A 14,131-nucleotide genomic window follows, 5' to 3' on the forward strand; every position below is an offset into this window, starting at 1 on the left:
AATTAATTCTTAGCAACATCTTCATAAAGCTGTGGTGTAATGTATGTGACACCAGGACTGCCCCAGGATCACTGAAAAGTTATTTAGAGGAAAGAAACTGTGAGACACAAGATGCAGAAAAGACGATTGTTCTTCCAGTAAGTGCTCTTCACAACTTTGTGCCAGCTACAGTCAGTACATCCAAACCTTGATTTATATGTCTTAAAAACACTGAGCAGCTCCCAAAGCAGACTGTGTCCCTGGAGAGGACTTAGATGGGTTAAGATTAAAATTCCTCAGCAATATTCAGCCTTTTTAGGGAAAGGAAAACAGAATAGCAAGGCAGAGTGAGAAGAGACGTACAGTAGCAGACAGACTGACTGACTCCTCTGGCTGCTGAATTGAGAGGAAGTGCATTTTCCCTGGTAATTGCTGGATATCTGAGTATTTCATCTAACATGAAGGTAAGGCAATTGCTTACTTAATTTGTACTGATGAAATTAATATGGGAAGTGCAATGAAATATTAATTTATACGGAGAAATACTTGGCTGAAAATGTAATTAGGCAGTATTGAAAGAAAGAAGGAAACTAAATCAACTTCTACAACAAAGATGAGGAAAATCAGTGTGATGGTCTCCTTTATTTCTTAAGCCGACTAGTGTGAAGATGCAGATAGTTAGAACAGCTGCATGAGCTAATGGAAGAAGCAGAAAAGCAAAGTAACATCGCTTTTGCTCGTGTTTTTTAGGTGCTGGGGATTTTTCTGTTGCTAGAAGTTTCAAGCTTCTTTTCCATTTTTTCCAGGTGAATATTTCTTTAGTAAATTACATGCTGAAGACTAAGCACGTGTAATTTAACAGACAGTTTCTGGTGGATGTCATGGGGCAGGGCTTAAAGGGTTCTTCAGATACATTTCCTAGGAGAGGAGACACTGTTTGGTGTCAGTGCTGCAATTGTCACTTGTGGTGACACGAGTGAGACATTATGGTGTCCCTTTCCTCTGCCCAGAGGAGTCAGCTGCTTTTTGGGAAAAGAGCACACAGCAGTGGTGTGAGCCACAGCGATGCACATCAGTGAAACACAGCACAGCCTACCCAAAGCCAGCCTGGATCCTGGGGGCAGGAAGCACCCTCAATGCCTCCTGTTGGTTGGTTGAGAGCTGCCACAGGAATATCTGCTGCACACCGTGGCATATGTAGCTCCTGACAGCTCCCTGCAGATCTCCAGACCTGTTCTGGCCTCTCCCTCCATTGCAATGTGAAGATGGACTTTGAAGCTTGTATTACGGTTGCACAAAATCCTTGCAGATCTTCAGACTAGGTGAATCTATCTAGTTTCTCCTTTTCAGTGATTGGAAAGCCCAAGCTAGGGCTGATTTCATTCTTACACATGAAAAGCAAATCCAAGTGGTTTTAGCGGGAGCCTGATCATACCCCTAATTGTTATTGAAAGCCTGTTTTGCTGTTTAGGGAAGGTTCACACTAGTGCATATGAATGGAAAACCCTCATGATTTTTGTCTTTTTTTTTTTTTTAATGGAAAAATATTACCGGAGCAGCCCTTCCCCTCCAATCCATTGCCGCTGGGATTCTTTTGGCCCTTGGTCTGAGTGTGATGGCTGTACTCAAACCCAGGTATAGATGGATATGCCTTTTCTGAACTCATGACTTCACAAGCAAATGCTTTTTTCCCAGTAATTAAGGAGCTTCTCTGTCTTTACAAATCCAAATCAGGTGCCAGACAAAAGCCCCAGCAGAATAAGAAGGCCAAAGAACAAAGAACTCAGAAGGGAAAACCACCAGTCTGCCCTAATACTTTCCCTTTCAAAACTATGATACTCACATTGTAAAATAATTTGTGCTCTTTTTATTTTGGTGGTAGTTCCAAAAAGCTCTGTTGAGTAAACTGACACATTCTTTTGCTGATCCTGGTTTGTACCAATTCCACTGATTTTTCATTAGCGGAGTGACATCTCAAGGAAAAAAAACTTGGTTGCACAGTATTATCCTCAATGGTATGAGGTTGGTGATTTTTACAGCTCAACTCAATTGATGTGCAAGACGCTTACTTTTGATTTTCCTTCTCATTTTTTTTGATGTTGCTTCAATTAGGGAGGGATTAGTCAAAATTTAAAATGTGCCATGAGACAGTACTTATTCTTTCTAGAAGGAAAAAGTAGCCTACTTCATGTTATATTTTATCATCTTCCTTAATGTCATTGTTTACTTTGAACAGCTTTAGCAAATCCATGTCAGGCATGATTGGTCCTATTAACAGTGTAAATCAAAACTGGAATTTGTCAGCAGCTTTCTCTTGGTTTCAGTTACATTCTATATTTTTGAACAAACCAGCCAAGCATTGTTACCATACTATGGTAATGCCAGTTCTCAGGAAAAATAGTGAGTGTCTCATTTCCTTACAGCAATTGAGTGGTAGCATTGTCTTGACACTAGAAAACTATTCCTGCTTTGCATTTGGATTTTCTAAGATCTCCCTTCATTCACATTCAGATTCGGAGACGGACAGTAGCTGTTTATGGCCAGTACGGGGGAAATCCCTGTTCTGGAGATGCCTTTGAAACAAGACCATGCACCCCCACAAGGGGATGCCCAACAGCGGATGGCTGTGGTGATCGGTTCAGGTGTTTCTCAGGTACCATCCAAGATCTTTTTCACCATTTTCTGGTCATAAAGTTAAGAAGATAGCCTTGTTATCTTTGAACTTCAGTAAATGGGCAGTGGCTTTGATGAACCCTTGACCTACAGATAAATTTGATTTAGGAAGATGTTTCCTTCTTTCCAGCCTCAACTACACGTTTTTAATTTCATCTGGAGTGTTGTGGAGCTTTGCAGGTAATATGCTGTACCCCTGGTAGCCTCTCTAAGTCACCATTCTGCCCTGCTAATTTTTGCCCCGGGGCACAGTGGTTTTTTTCATTACAAGAAGGTAATCAAGGAATGCAACCTTAGATGTGATTTTTTGAAGCTGTTCTAGGCTAAATCCAAACATCTTGGAAATCATCTTGGATCAAGGAAACTGGTGCTCCCTAAAACAGCTGTCATATCCAAACAGCTTGAATTACCTTCACAAAAATCACATTATCTCAGTAGGTAGACATTTATCACAGAGGAACATGATAAACATGTTTTGGTGCTGCCAGAGACATATTCACAGTTAATCACAATTGTCAGGGTCAAAGGATGAAAGCGCAGGAAATAAATCTGTAAGTCCACTGTTTTATTAATGTATCATAAGCCCTGGACGTCTGTGGCTCTCTTGAGTGTACTATACACTATTTCTTTAGTGTTTCATTTACTGTTGTTTTGTAAGCCCTCCTGGGCACAGACTGTTCATTATGGGATTGAACAAGCTAATTAATGTAGTAGATGAGTGCTTTGATTTTAGGTGATTGATTTTCAAATGAACAAACACTTCTCATTTTCCCTGTGCATTTTTGTTCTGATTTAGGTCAGTGCATTAGCAGATCTCTTGTGTGTAATGGAGATCAGGATTGTGAGGAAGATGGTGCAGATGAAGATCGATGTGAGGAGAAGATGACTGTATGTGATATTGATAAAACACCTCCAAATTCAGAACTTACAGGAACAGGGTAATGTTCTGTACCAGGCTCAGTAGTGCTGGTGCCAAATGCATTTACATTTTGATTGCATTTTCAAGCTCTGGCTGTACAGATAGGCTTCCTGGGCCTATGGTGAAACCTCCTATTATGCACAAGAGTTCAGTACAACAGCCTCGGTGATGCAAGTGGCTCAGTGCAGCCAGGAGGTACAGGCCCTTTGATCTGACACACAGAATAAAGCTTTTTATCTTTCATTCTTGCTATGGAAAAACATCTTTTAAGATATGACGTGAAATGTAATGACCAATAGCACACGATCATCAGTATTGGAAAAATGAGCCAGCAATGCTCACTCTTTTTGTTCACTGCTGTTGCGTTTAGTACTTTGGATCGATATGGATTTCTGTTTATACATCCCACCCCCACCCTGGCAAAAAAAACTACCTTATAAGTTCCTATAGCTTAGTTTTATCACTTAGTATAGGATATCATTCAAGTATAATACAAAAAACATTATGGAATGGATGCCCTGTTGCTTCTGTGTTGCATTAACTGATGGAACAATGTAACACAATAAAATCAGTTGTGATAGGTATGCATGTCTTAATGTTAAGAGATAATGGTATGTGTTCATTTTTGTTGACAAACCAAGAGCGACATTTTTGTGTTCCATACTGTAACATGCTATGCAGACTGCAGTTCCGCAGGTGTAGAAGTCTCTCTGTTGATATCCCTTTTTCTTGGGTAAATCATCTTATGATAACTTTGTGATCTTAATCTGCAGATACAGCATTCAGTTATAATGCCTCCATAACTTTTGCCTCCTGTAGAAAAATTTGCTGCCTCTCTGTCTTAGTGATCTTTCACGTTTTTCTTCTTGTAGCTTTGATGCCATTACTGGTGAGACTAGGGGAAGAGTCATTCATACAGAAAGCTTTGGAGGACAATGCAGAAAGGTCTTCAGTGGCGATGGCAGAGAATACTACCGGCTGAGTGACAGTGTTCTTGCTTATACTTTCCAGGTATGTTTCCATTAAACACAGCTTTATATTTAGAGTCGTGGTTAAAACAGGGGGAATGATGAAAAGCTTGTAGGGTCTTTTGGCAGTTAAGTTTCCCTAAATGCAGCTGAATGAAACCTGTTCCTTCCCTGCAGTCACCTATTATTTTGAAATACAAACTGGTGTATATCCTAATAAAATGAAAGGAAAAAAATGTTGCAATTCCTTGGATGAGATTTCTAATTCTCTCACAGTTAGACTGAATGTGAAGCTGTTTCCTTAGTGTAGGTTGTGGCCTGAATCACCCTAAGAAATGTTATTTGAACAAGGTTTTGGGGTGCTTTGTGGAGATGTTCCAGATATATGCTTAGTTTGGAAACACTGTCTCAGAGATTTGATTTTGTCTTCTGTTTATCAAAAGCATGCCAAGCAATCCTTAATGTGCTTTAATTTATAATATAAATACTTAATATACAAATATATATAAAAACACATATACAATGCTGTTGTGTTCAGTATTTTTTATGAAATCTGAGGTGGATTCAGATTTCTTGCATCAGGAAGGTCTTGCTCTACTCTGTAATTTTTAACATCCTCCATGAATCTCTTTATATACAATTTTATCTTTCATCTTCTAGGTTAAAATTCAGAATGATTTCAGTTACGAGTTTTTCAACAGCAGCTGGTCATATATGAAACACACAGAGAGGTATGAAAAATCGAACAGTGGACACAGTTATTCACAGGATAAAATTCTGCAACACAGTCAAAAGGTATGTCTAAATTGTCACTGTGGCTTAGTATTTTGCGTAAACATTTTCATAATTTTTTTCATGATTTTTTTCATCATTTTCATAATGTTTTTATAGTGAGATGCAAGTACATGTTTTATCCAGATATTTTGGCATAGAGTTCATGACAGAAAAAATCCCATAAAACCTTAGAGATCACTGCTTCGGTTATCAATTAAGGTTGCTGCTGTTTTTTCATTCTCCATTTTACCTCTTTATTATTTATTTACTAGCTGTTTTCTCGGTGTTTGAGGAAGACAAACATTGGCTTCTTCTCATAACTGATGAATCTTTCCCATGGCCTTTTTTTTTCCTATTACCTCTGTCACTATCTTAGAGCAAAAAAAAAAAAAAAAATTCTGTGATTGAAGTTACTTTATTTTATAATAAATTTTCTGCTAGTAGAACTTCATTAAGAAAGAGATCTGATGTCCTAACCAGGAGGTCAGAGTACTTATGCCTTTGACATATTTAAAAAGGAGCATTAGTTAAATAATTTGAGAGCAACTCTAAATTATGAAGTATAACCTCTATCTTACAGCAAATAAAACCAAGTACCAAATTTGTATATTTTATGGCCCTGAGGCTGACAGAGGACAAGCTCATTTTACCACTCTAACAGTGACATATTTTGAGACTTAGTACAACAAAGTTCAAAAGCAACTTTCAGAAGCTGAACTGAACAGTATTGTATCAGCATATGGGATTTTGTAATTCAGGAGCATTCTCAAAATGGCTAGAGACACTTAAAAAGAACGTCTCCTCTACACAAAACTGGGTGCAAAGAGGACCTCTCTAGTGCCTGTGATTTGCTTTCAACAAGGCCTGTTAACTTGCTAGTGCCCAGACTTCTGGTGTTGGAAACCACCGTTAGCTTTGATGACGGATATTTTCCATTCTTATTTGTCCTTATGCTAGCTTTCAGGTACTCAGGAGGGAAGAATGAGGTTGCAGCAATTATAAAGAAAGGTCCAGAAGATATATTCTAGTGTCATGGTATTCTTTTTGTATTCACCATGTTGCTTAGATATATCTAACGGTAAAGCTCTGAAAAGCTCTTGGTTAGTAGCCAGTAGAACATGCATGTCTTCTGGGTAGCAGGAACCATCCCGATAGTGACATGGACCATGACTGATGTCTTTTCCTTTCCCCAGAGTAAGCAGCTGATGGTTGTTGAGAACAGTGTGGAAGTTGCTCAGTTTATTAACAACCGCCCAGACTTTCTCACTCTTGCGGAGCCATTCTGGAAGGAACTGGCCAACCTTCCAGTCATCTATGAGTACAATGTCTACCGAAGACTTATTGAACATTTTGGGACTCATTTCTTACAGTCTGGATCTCTTGGAGGACATTACAAAGTTATATTTTATATGGATACTGATAAAATGAAAGCAGAAGGTAGAGTACTAGAGTATTTGTTACAAGAAACAAAGTGAATAAACAAGAATAAAAATTTATTTGAGTGTCTTCTTGGTTGATATCCAAAATCAAGTAAGACACATCTCTTCATGGGCAAAAGAAAGAATATTTAAAAATTCCTCAAACCACAACATTTAGTTCTATATCCACACCTGTGACCTGTGGTGCTCTGCATAGCAAAGATTTGATAATATGTTCAGGACCGTCTCAAATAATGTTAAAGCTTAAAAGTTACTTGGAGATGAAGATGGGGTAGAAGTGTGTAAAGCAGAATAAATTGCAAACAGAGCAAACACCAGAGTGAATCGTATGGTGGTTCTCGGTGTGGAGCAGTGCTGCAGTGATTCTACTGAGGGACTGATGAGAAAAGAGATGGAAGAAACAACAAACCTTTTCCAGATACACTTTCCATCTCTCAGCCTCCATCCATAGGCTTTAGCAACACGTGGACCTTCCCACAGAATGTGCTAGTTAGTTGCCTTCTAATTTAGGTGTAACACTTTATGATGTCTCAAGTCAATGGGAAACTCGGAAATTAATCCAACCCACCTTCTGTGTACAGTAGTGTTAATGGATCAATTATCTGCAGGTATGAGCATAACAGACATGTACCAGTGCACCACATCAGGCTGGAACGCATTCATTGTGAAAAAGAAGAAAGTAAAGTGCTCCAAACTGGATGAACTGCTACAGAGTTCTTCAGGTAAATGTCCAGCGGTGATTCGTCCAGCGGTGTCCTGAATAGCTGTCAAAATGAGCAGGAGGTGTTAATAGCTTTGTTGAACTCTATCAAAACACCCTGAACCCAGACACCAAGTGACTGTTTTAAAAGGTTCTCCCAACACTCGTCAATCATTGCTAATGTTTTCTCAGTGACTAGTACTTTTCTAAATCAGGGATGCCAAGGCACCTGAAAACTCGATACTTCTTATGTATTGTCAGTGTAGAAGCTCTTGATCCAGGCACACATGGTTGATCTGCACTGAGTCCTTTCACTACTCAGTAAGAATATTTTTTTCATTTATTATTTCTTTTTCCATTTGTGAATAGAGCAGTGCTTGTATTTTCTATATTTCCCATCCTGAATCTACAGGAAGCAGTGATAATAGGATTAAAGGAGACCCCTACATAGAAGGAGGAAGCCCAGGTGCTGTTGCTGGTCTTAGTTATCTAGAGCTGAATAATCCTGCTGGAAACAGCCAGAGATACTCCTTTTGGGCCAGATCAGTGACAGACTATCCCAGAGTAATTAAACAAAAGGTAAGGCTATTTTCCTGAAGCAGAGATGAGCAAATGGGATCTACTCAAGGGGAGAAATGATCAAGTTATAGTTGGTGATTAATCAGACTGTAGTCTGCAATCATTTTGTTTTCAGATTACTTTAAAAAAAGAAAATGAATGTTCACAGGAAGAAAATGCCACAAAGCTAACACAATCAGCTGCATCATGAGTCTAAATCCTATGGCAGGTCAATACCTACAATCGTACCAGCCTCAGTGACTTTAGTGGAGTTCTGCTTAAGAACAGAGGGTCACCTTAGCACTGGAGAAAGCCCAGATATGAGAGAGCCCCTTTCCTGAAATGCATATAGGCAGATGTGAGCGTGATTTCCACTCATCTTGCCAACTTCCGTGTATCACTTTTAATCCTCCTCCTTCCCTCTGCATCCAGAAGCTTAGCATAGCTGTCGATTCTGGAAGACAGACATTTCAAAGTTGGGTGTGACTGCTATGTTGTCTAGGTCCTTCTCAGAAGCTGTCCACATACTGAAGAATGGTGTAAATCTGAAAGATTTCTGTCAAAGTTTTCAATTAAATGTTAAAGAACAGAGAATATAATAAAATAGGCAGTAGAAATGCAAAATGTTTTCACTTATTGTTATCTCCAATCACTGCTCAGTGAAATACCATAATGGGTTGTTGTAAAACAAAAGCTGTTGTCCAGGTTTTGAGGCTGCGAGTATCTGGGTGAGAATTTATGTTGCTGTATATTAAAGGTCTGTGTTACACTCTTATCTCAACTGTAATCTCATAGCTCAGATAAGTTTAAACATGACTAATCAACGACTACCTTTAAGGGATGCTGTTGAGCAGAGCTGACTTTTCAGAAAAAGGCTAATATTAAATACTATGATAAGATTTTAGCCAGCTAGCTAGCAAATTAGAGCATGTGCAGGGGGCATACATCACAAATAATTTTGCATGACAAAATGAGCTTATATCTGAATTATAACTGTTTAATATAAATTTTTTCTACTGTGTGTAGCTGACACCATTATATGAGCTGGTAAAGGAAGTGCCCTGCTCCTCGGTCAAAAAACATTACTTAAAACAAGCTATTGAAGAATATATGGCTGAAAATGATCCCTGCAAATGTCAGCCTTGCCAGAATGGTGGTGAGGCAGCTGTGGAAGGAACTCGGTGTGTGTGTTACTGCAAGCCTTACACTTTTGGAGCAGCTTGTGAGCTGGGAACTCTTGTGCAGGATCAGCCAGGTCAGCACCCTTTAAACTTGCGAGATTTTGGAAGTGGCAAAGTGTGCTCTCCTGCTGCCAGAGTTTGTTTGTCCCACTGCACATCCTGAATGAGTGGCTGATGTGCAGTGGCTGCTTGGGTCAGGTATCGCTGAAGACATACAGCGTGGGAAGAGTCATGCTGAGCCCGAGTCTTTGCCTAACATGTCCAAACAGTACTTAATGAAGAACTGGTTTTATTATTACTGCTAAATGCAGAGGACAATACTAACCACTCAAAATAGAACCTTCTGTAAATAACACTAAATTAGTGAGTATCAATTACTTAAAATTTTTTCCCTTTTCATTTTGTAATTTGTTGTAGCTGATAGCTATTTTTATGTTCTCCCATACTCTGATAACATACAGACTCTGTGGAATTATACTTAGGTAAAGGGCAAGTTTGGGAAAGGTGAAAGGTTAGATCACTTTGATTCGGAATTCTCTGCAAGGGCACAGGTCGGATCATCACTAGCTTTGACCAACCTGTGCATTTAAACCACCCACAAAGTGATTTAACGTGAAATATTTCCAAATGTGCATAGGTATATTTGATGGACACTGGAGTTGTTGGTCTTCCTGGAGTCCTTGTTCAGGGGGAAGGAAATTGAGGAGTCGAGCCTGCAACAACCCCTCCCCTCGTGGTGGTGGGAAGGCCTGCATAGGAGAGCCGCGTGAAAGCAGATCATGTGAGGATGAAGAGCTGCAGCATTTGCGGTAAGCAGAAAAAAAAACATTTCTACCATGACCACAGAAAGATATAAAAATGTGTTTCAGAAAGGTGCACAGGCTATTGAATTCAGGGAGAAGACCACTTACTGAGTTTTCATATTTAAGCTGAAACAAAATGAAATTCAGAAGCTGTGAATATGATGTAAGGTAACAGTAGAAAATGGGATAAAAACTAGGAATCTAGACATCATTCTATTTAGCACTCTATCAGATAGCCTGGCAGTGCCTGATTGAAGCATAATTGTGATGTAAATGGGACACAAAATAGTCTTGAAAATGGGCTTCACTGAGAATTTTGAAAAGAAGGGAGACTGAATTCAGACTTAATGGGACTTTTTTTTGCTTCATAGCTTGATTGAACCACACTGTTTTGATTTATCCGTAACTCCTACAGAATTCTGTTCACCTCCTCCTCTCTTGGAAAATGGATTTGTTCAAGTAAGTAATTTCTATTTATCTGTTATCTGTCCTTTACCTACCCGCAGTGTCTCTATTACAGTTAATACAGATATTCACTTGCAAATTTAATTTATTTGACTTGGTAAGCTTAGTATCAGAGCTACTGTACAAGCAGTACAGTACTAGCAGCTCTCCCAGCATTTCTCCCTGACTGAATTTTACATAACATTAGCCAAGTCTTCTTACTAAAAATAAAAGAAACCTAAAAAAGCCCCACCACCAAAACCCGAACAAAATCTTTGCTTTTCTGGACTGTGGTACCTACAGAGAAAAGCAATCTACTTGTCCTTTACCCTCTACACATACTCATTTTTTTCTGAGCCACATGAATTACATGTTAAAGCACAGGAAACCAGAGAATTACATGTTAAAGCACAGGATACCAGAGATAAAACAGTACAGAATATAAACTGTCCAAGGTTACCCAGCAAGTCGGTAGGAGAACTACCAACAGATCTTAGGAATCTTCGCTCTACACTCTGTAACTCACCATTGCACTTCCCTGTTTCCTGGTGAAACTATGATCTGGCAAGGTATTTGGCTGACTAACTTGGGCTTACTTAACAAGGGAGGTTAAATTCCACCCTTGGAGGAATGGATTATGCCTTCTCTGTGTTATGAGACTGTCTAAAGTCTTTTTGCTCAGTCAATAGACGAAAGGATTAGTTCGAAATCCGTTAGTTGCCCCTGCACAACCACAGCCTAAGGCAAGCTCCTAAATTTTGCGCTCTCTCTTTTGCCAATGAATTTTTTTGGGGTAGTCAATACTTGTCTCCTATAATGATGTTTTTGGTTCACAGACTAAAGATAAAACACTGCAATTTGTGAAGTAGTCTCAAATTTTCCCAAGATCTCTCCTTAGAAGAAAGTGGTATATAAAATGAGAAAGGACCTGTGTCTTCAAGTCCATCTCTTTTGAGTAACCATACATTAACCTTTAGCTAATTCTTATACAAGAATTAGCAGAGCCGTATACTCTCCACTGATACCCCTGGAAGACTGTTCAAGGGCTTATGTTCCACCTCTAATGCTTGATAATAGGCATATTTGCAGCCAGTTAATAGCTGGTGGGAGAGTGCTGTTCCATCACTAACGTACCACTGCCAAACTCCTGCCACAGGGTACCTTCAACTCTAACCCTCCCTTTGCTAAGTTAGGATAGCCCAAATATTCTGTGTTTTACCAACCCATTTGCAGCATCACCTCCATTTTGATCACATTTACTAACTTGATAACCAGAACTGCCCCCAGTATTCCAGACTCTCTCATTAGCACATCATAGAGTGGCTCTAATACTGCTCACTGCCCTCAGCTACTGCATCCCATGTTCAAAAGCAGTTCAATGCTGTGGGTGGTTCTTGGATTGAATATAAAAAATTTTTCTTTCAGAATGCAGAAAACTCATACCCTGTTGGGAAAAGCATTGTTTATGCTTGCAGATATGGATATTCTCTTGTTGGTGATCCTGTTGCTAAGTGTGGCAGTAATTTACAATGGCAAGTTGGAGACAGATATTGCCAAGGTATGTCTAACTGATTCTTGTTCTGAAATGCAATTTCAGTGGAACATCTGTGAACATTTGCTTTCCAACAACAACAGTGGAAAATTACACACCTGCATTTCCCAGTTCCCTAGACATAATCAGGTCTAAATTGACTTTTATTTTGAATCCAGATATTGTAATACAGAAATGGAACCAAGGTTTCAAGGAAGTCTGGAAGTGAGGGAGACTAAATTCCAGTCCAAGAATTACGTCACATGGAAACAAACTTGGTTGCTTAATACAGTCCTATGAGATATTCAAGAATCATGGGAATGAGTCGATGTCTAAAGCCAACTGAGGAAAAAGTTTAGTGGGCATCATCAAGTTCTTAAATAACCACGTTGTCATAAGAACACAACTCCAGGGATCACTTAACATCTTGGATGATCTCCCTCCTTCGCTCTTTCTTCTAACTTGGTCAATAACCATTAGGGTTTCTTTTTTCCCCTGCACATTTTATTTGTGAGTCAACTTTGAGTGTGATCATATAGAGTGGATTTCTCACGCCTGCATTTCAACATCATCTAGCCAGGACTGACTGCCCAAAAATGCTAGCCCACACTGTTCAGATGCCATCTCTCTATGTATCAGTACATGGTCTCCAGGGTCCTGTATGTATGACCTCTCTATACTAGGATGTTACACTCCAGTATGAGTCCTCAACAGAAGGATGGGTCCTAAGAACAGAGAAGCCCTATTCAAGCTAGGACTGGACCTGCAGGCAGTAGGAGAAGATATTTTCACTCTGTTCTTGATATTGCACATGTTAGGCTGATGTGGTGAGTTAATATCCTGTGTTAACATGATTGATATATAAAACGGAAAATAGCTAATCTTACCATTCAGTTTGTCAAGGAATTTAGGAGAAGATAAAATATATGGCTGCTTTCTGCAGTCCACTGATTCACCATGGCTATCTTAAATGCTTCAATCCTTAGAAACTGCTTGTCTTCTCCCTATCCTGGAGGGGGGTTTGCAAGGAGAGCCGTGGAAACCTGTGTATGAAATTGGTGAGAGAATAACTCTGTCTTGCCCACACAACATGCGCTTAGAAGGGGCACACTCCCTTTTGTGTGAGCCCAGTCTCAAGTGGTCTCCTGACATGAGGACTATCCTGTGCAAGAGACCAGGTAAGCCATTGTATTCCTCCAAGTGCAATGCAGAACCTTCTTTCCTGGACAGGCTTTGGCTTATATAGATAAGAAACAGATAGAACTATAGCTGATACAGTGATAGAGAAGCCATACTTAGGTCTCCAGCAGGAAGCACAGAAAATGTGTGTTTTCTGTGGGCTGTTAGAACAAGACGCCTTAGGCCATTTCTTGTGAGGTTTCCTAATGGCTTTTTGCTTCCCACCCCACTATTGCCATCAAATATTGTTGCTAACAGTATTTTAAGAGATTGCTTGGGATGTATGCTGTCTGTTCTGCTACCCAAGTGTACTTCACTTCCCACCCATGTTGAGTAACACCACCACCGAGGGTGCGAGGAGCACCTTAGAGTAACAGCCTTTCTATCTAGAAGACATTCGGTGCACCACACTTCTCACAGCAGAGGTTGATGACAGGCTGGATGACCCCTTTTGCTTATCCCACAGTCACTGTGCTGATATTGAGTAAATCTCCAGGAACTGGAATGAAGTGGGAAATGCTGCTTCAGGTTCATGGTTACAATATTTAATCTCTGGCTTGATCCTGGCAGGCACTGGCAGAAGGTGAAAGGGCTATAGAAAACAGCAGCTCTGTCTAAGTCATCTTTTCCAGGCATGGAAGGCAGACATGGTTTTGTCTTGTGCGTTCCTGTGATGCTGGTCAGTGACATACAGACATCCAAGCAGCTTCCTGCTTCAAGCCAGTCACATATTCACTCAAGGTTCCAGATGTTCTCAAATTCCTGGGGTCATCCTTGCCTGGGGACAGCAGCCACTGTTGTATCTCCTACATTTCCTGTCTGCCCTGTCCTTGTCAGCCAACTGCTGCCTGAGGTTGCCCGACTTGAGGGAAGAGGCAGGTGACAGTCAGGCTTACACCTCAAAGGCAGCAGCCCTGGGCAATTCCCAGTGTAAATTCTCTGCTGCTGCTTCATATCCACAGGTACAGGAGGTGTGAGGGTTT

The 14,131-nt window shown here is 40.0% G+C and overlaps 1 protein-coding gene across 1 annotated transcript in view; it reads left to right on the forward strand.

Moving 5' to 3' along the window:
- The first annotated feature begins 298 nt into the window (after positions 1 to 298).
- C7 (complement component 7) overlaps positions 299 to 14,131 on the forward strand; it is a 15,448-nt gene continuing 1,615 nt past the window's right edge. The window contains exons 1-15 of the mRNA XM_010138047.1: positions 299 to 443; positions 730 to 785; positions 1,539 to 1,614; positions 2,491 to 2,632; positions 3,449 to 3,590; positions 4,444 to 4,582; positions 5,200 to 5,334; positions 6,507 to 6,750; positions 7,361 to 7,474; positions 7,865 to 8,031; positions 9,037 to 9,265; positions 9,829 to 10,000; positions 10,366 to 10,453; positions 11,864 to 11,996; positions 12,956 to 13,147. Coding sequence (XP_010136349.1) covers positions 438 to 443; positions 730 to 785; positions 1,539 to 1,614; positions 2,491 to 2,632; positions 3,449 to 3,590; positions 4,444 to 4,582; positions 5,200 to 5,334; positions 6,507 to 6,750; positions 7,361 to 7,474; positions 7,865 to 8,031; positions 9,037 to 9,265; positions 9,829 to 10,000; positions 10,366 to 10,453; positions 11,864 to 11,996; positions 12,956 to 13,147 — 2,035 coding nt within the window. The 5' untranslated portion in view covers positions 299 to 437. The remainder of the gene's footprint in view (positions 444 to 729; positions 786 to 1,538; positions 1,615 to 2,490; positions 2,633 to 3,448; positions 3,591 to 4,443; positions 4,583 to 5,199; positions 5,335 to 6,506; positions 6,751 to 7,360; positions 7,475 to 7,864; positions 8,032 to 9,036; positions 9,266 to 9,828; positions 10,001 to 10,365; positions 10,454 to 11,863; positions 11,997 to 12,955; positions 13,148 to 14,131) is intronic.

The sequence above is a fragment of the Buceros rhinoceros genome, unplaced genomic scaffold (genome assembly GCF_000710305.1).
Source record: "Buceros rhinoceros silvestris isolate BGI_N320 unplaced genomic scaffold, ASM71030v1 scaffold16006, whole genome shotgun sequence".
Taxonomy (NCBI): domain Eukaryota; kingdom Metazoa; phylum Chordata; class Aves; order Bucerotiformes; family Bucerotidae; genus Buceros; species Buceros rhinoceros.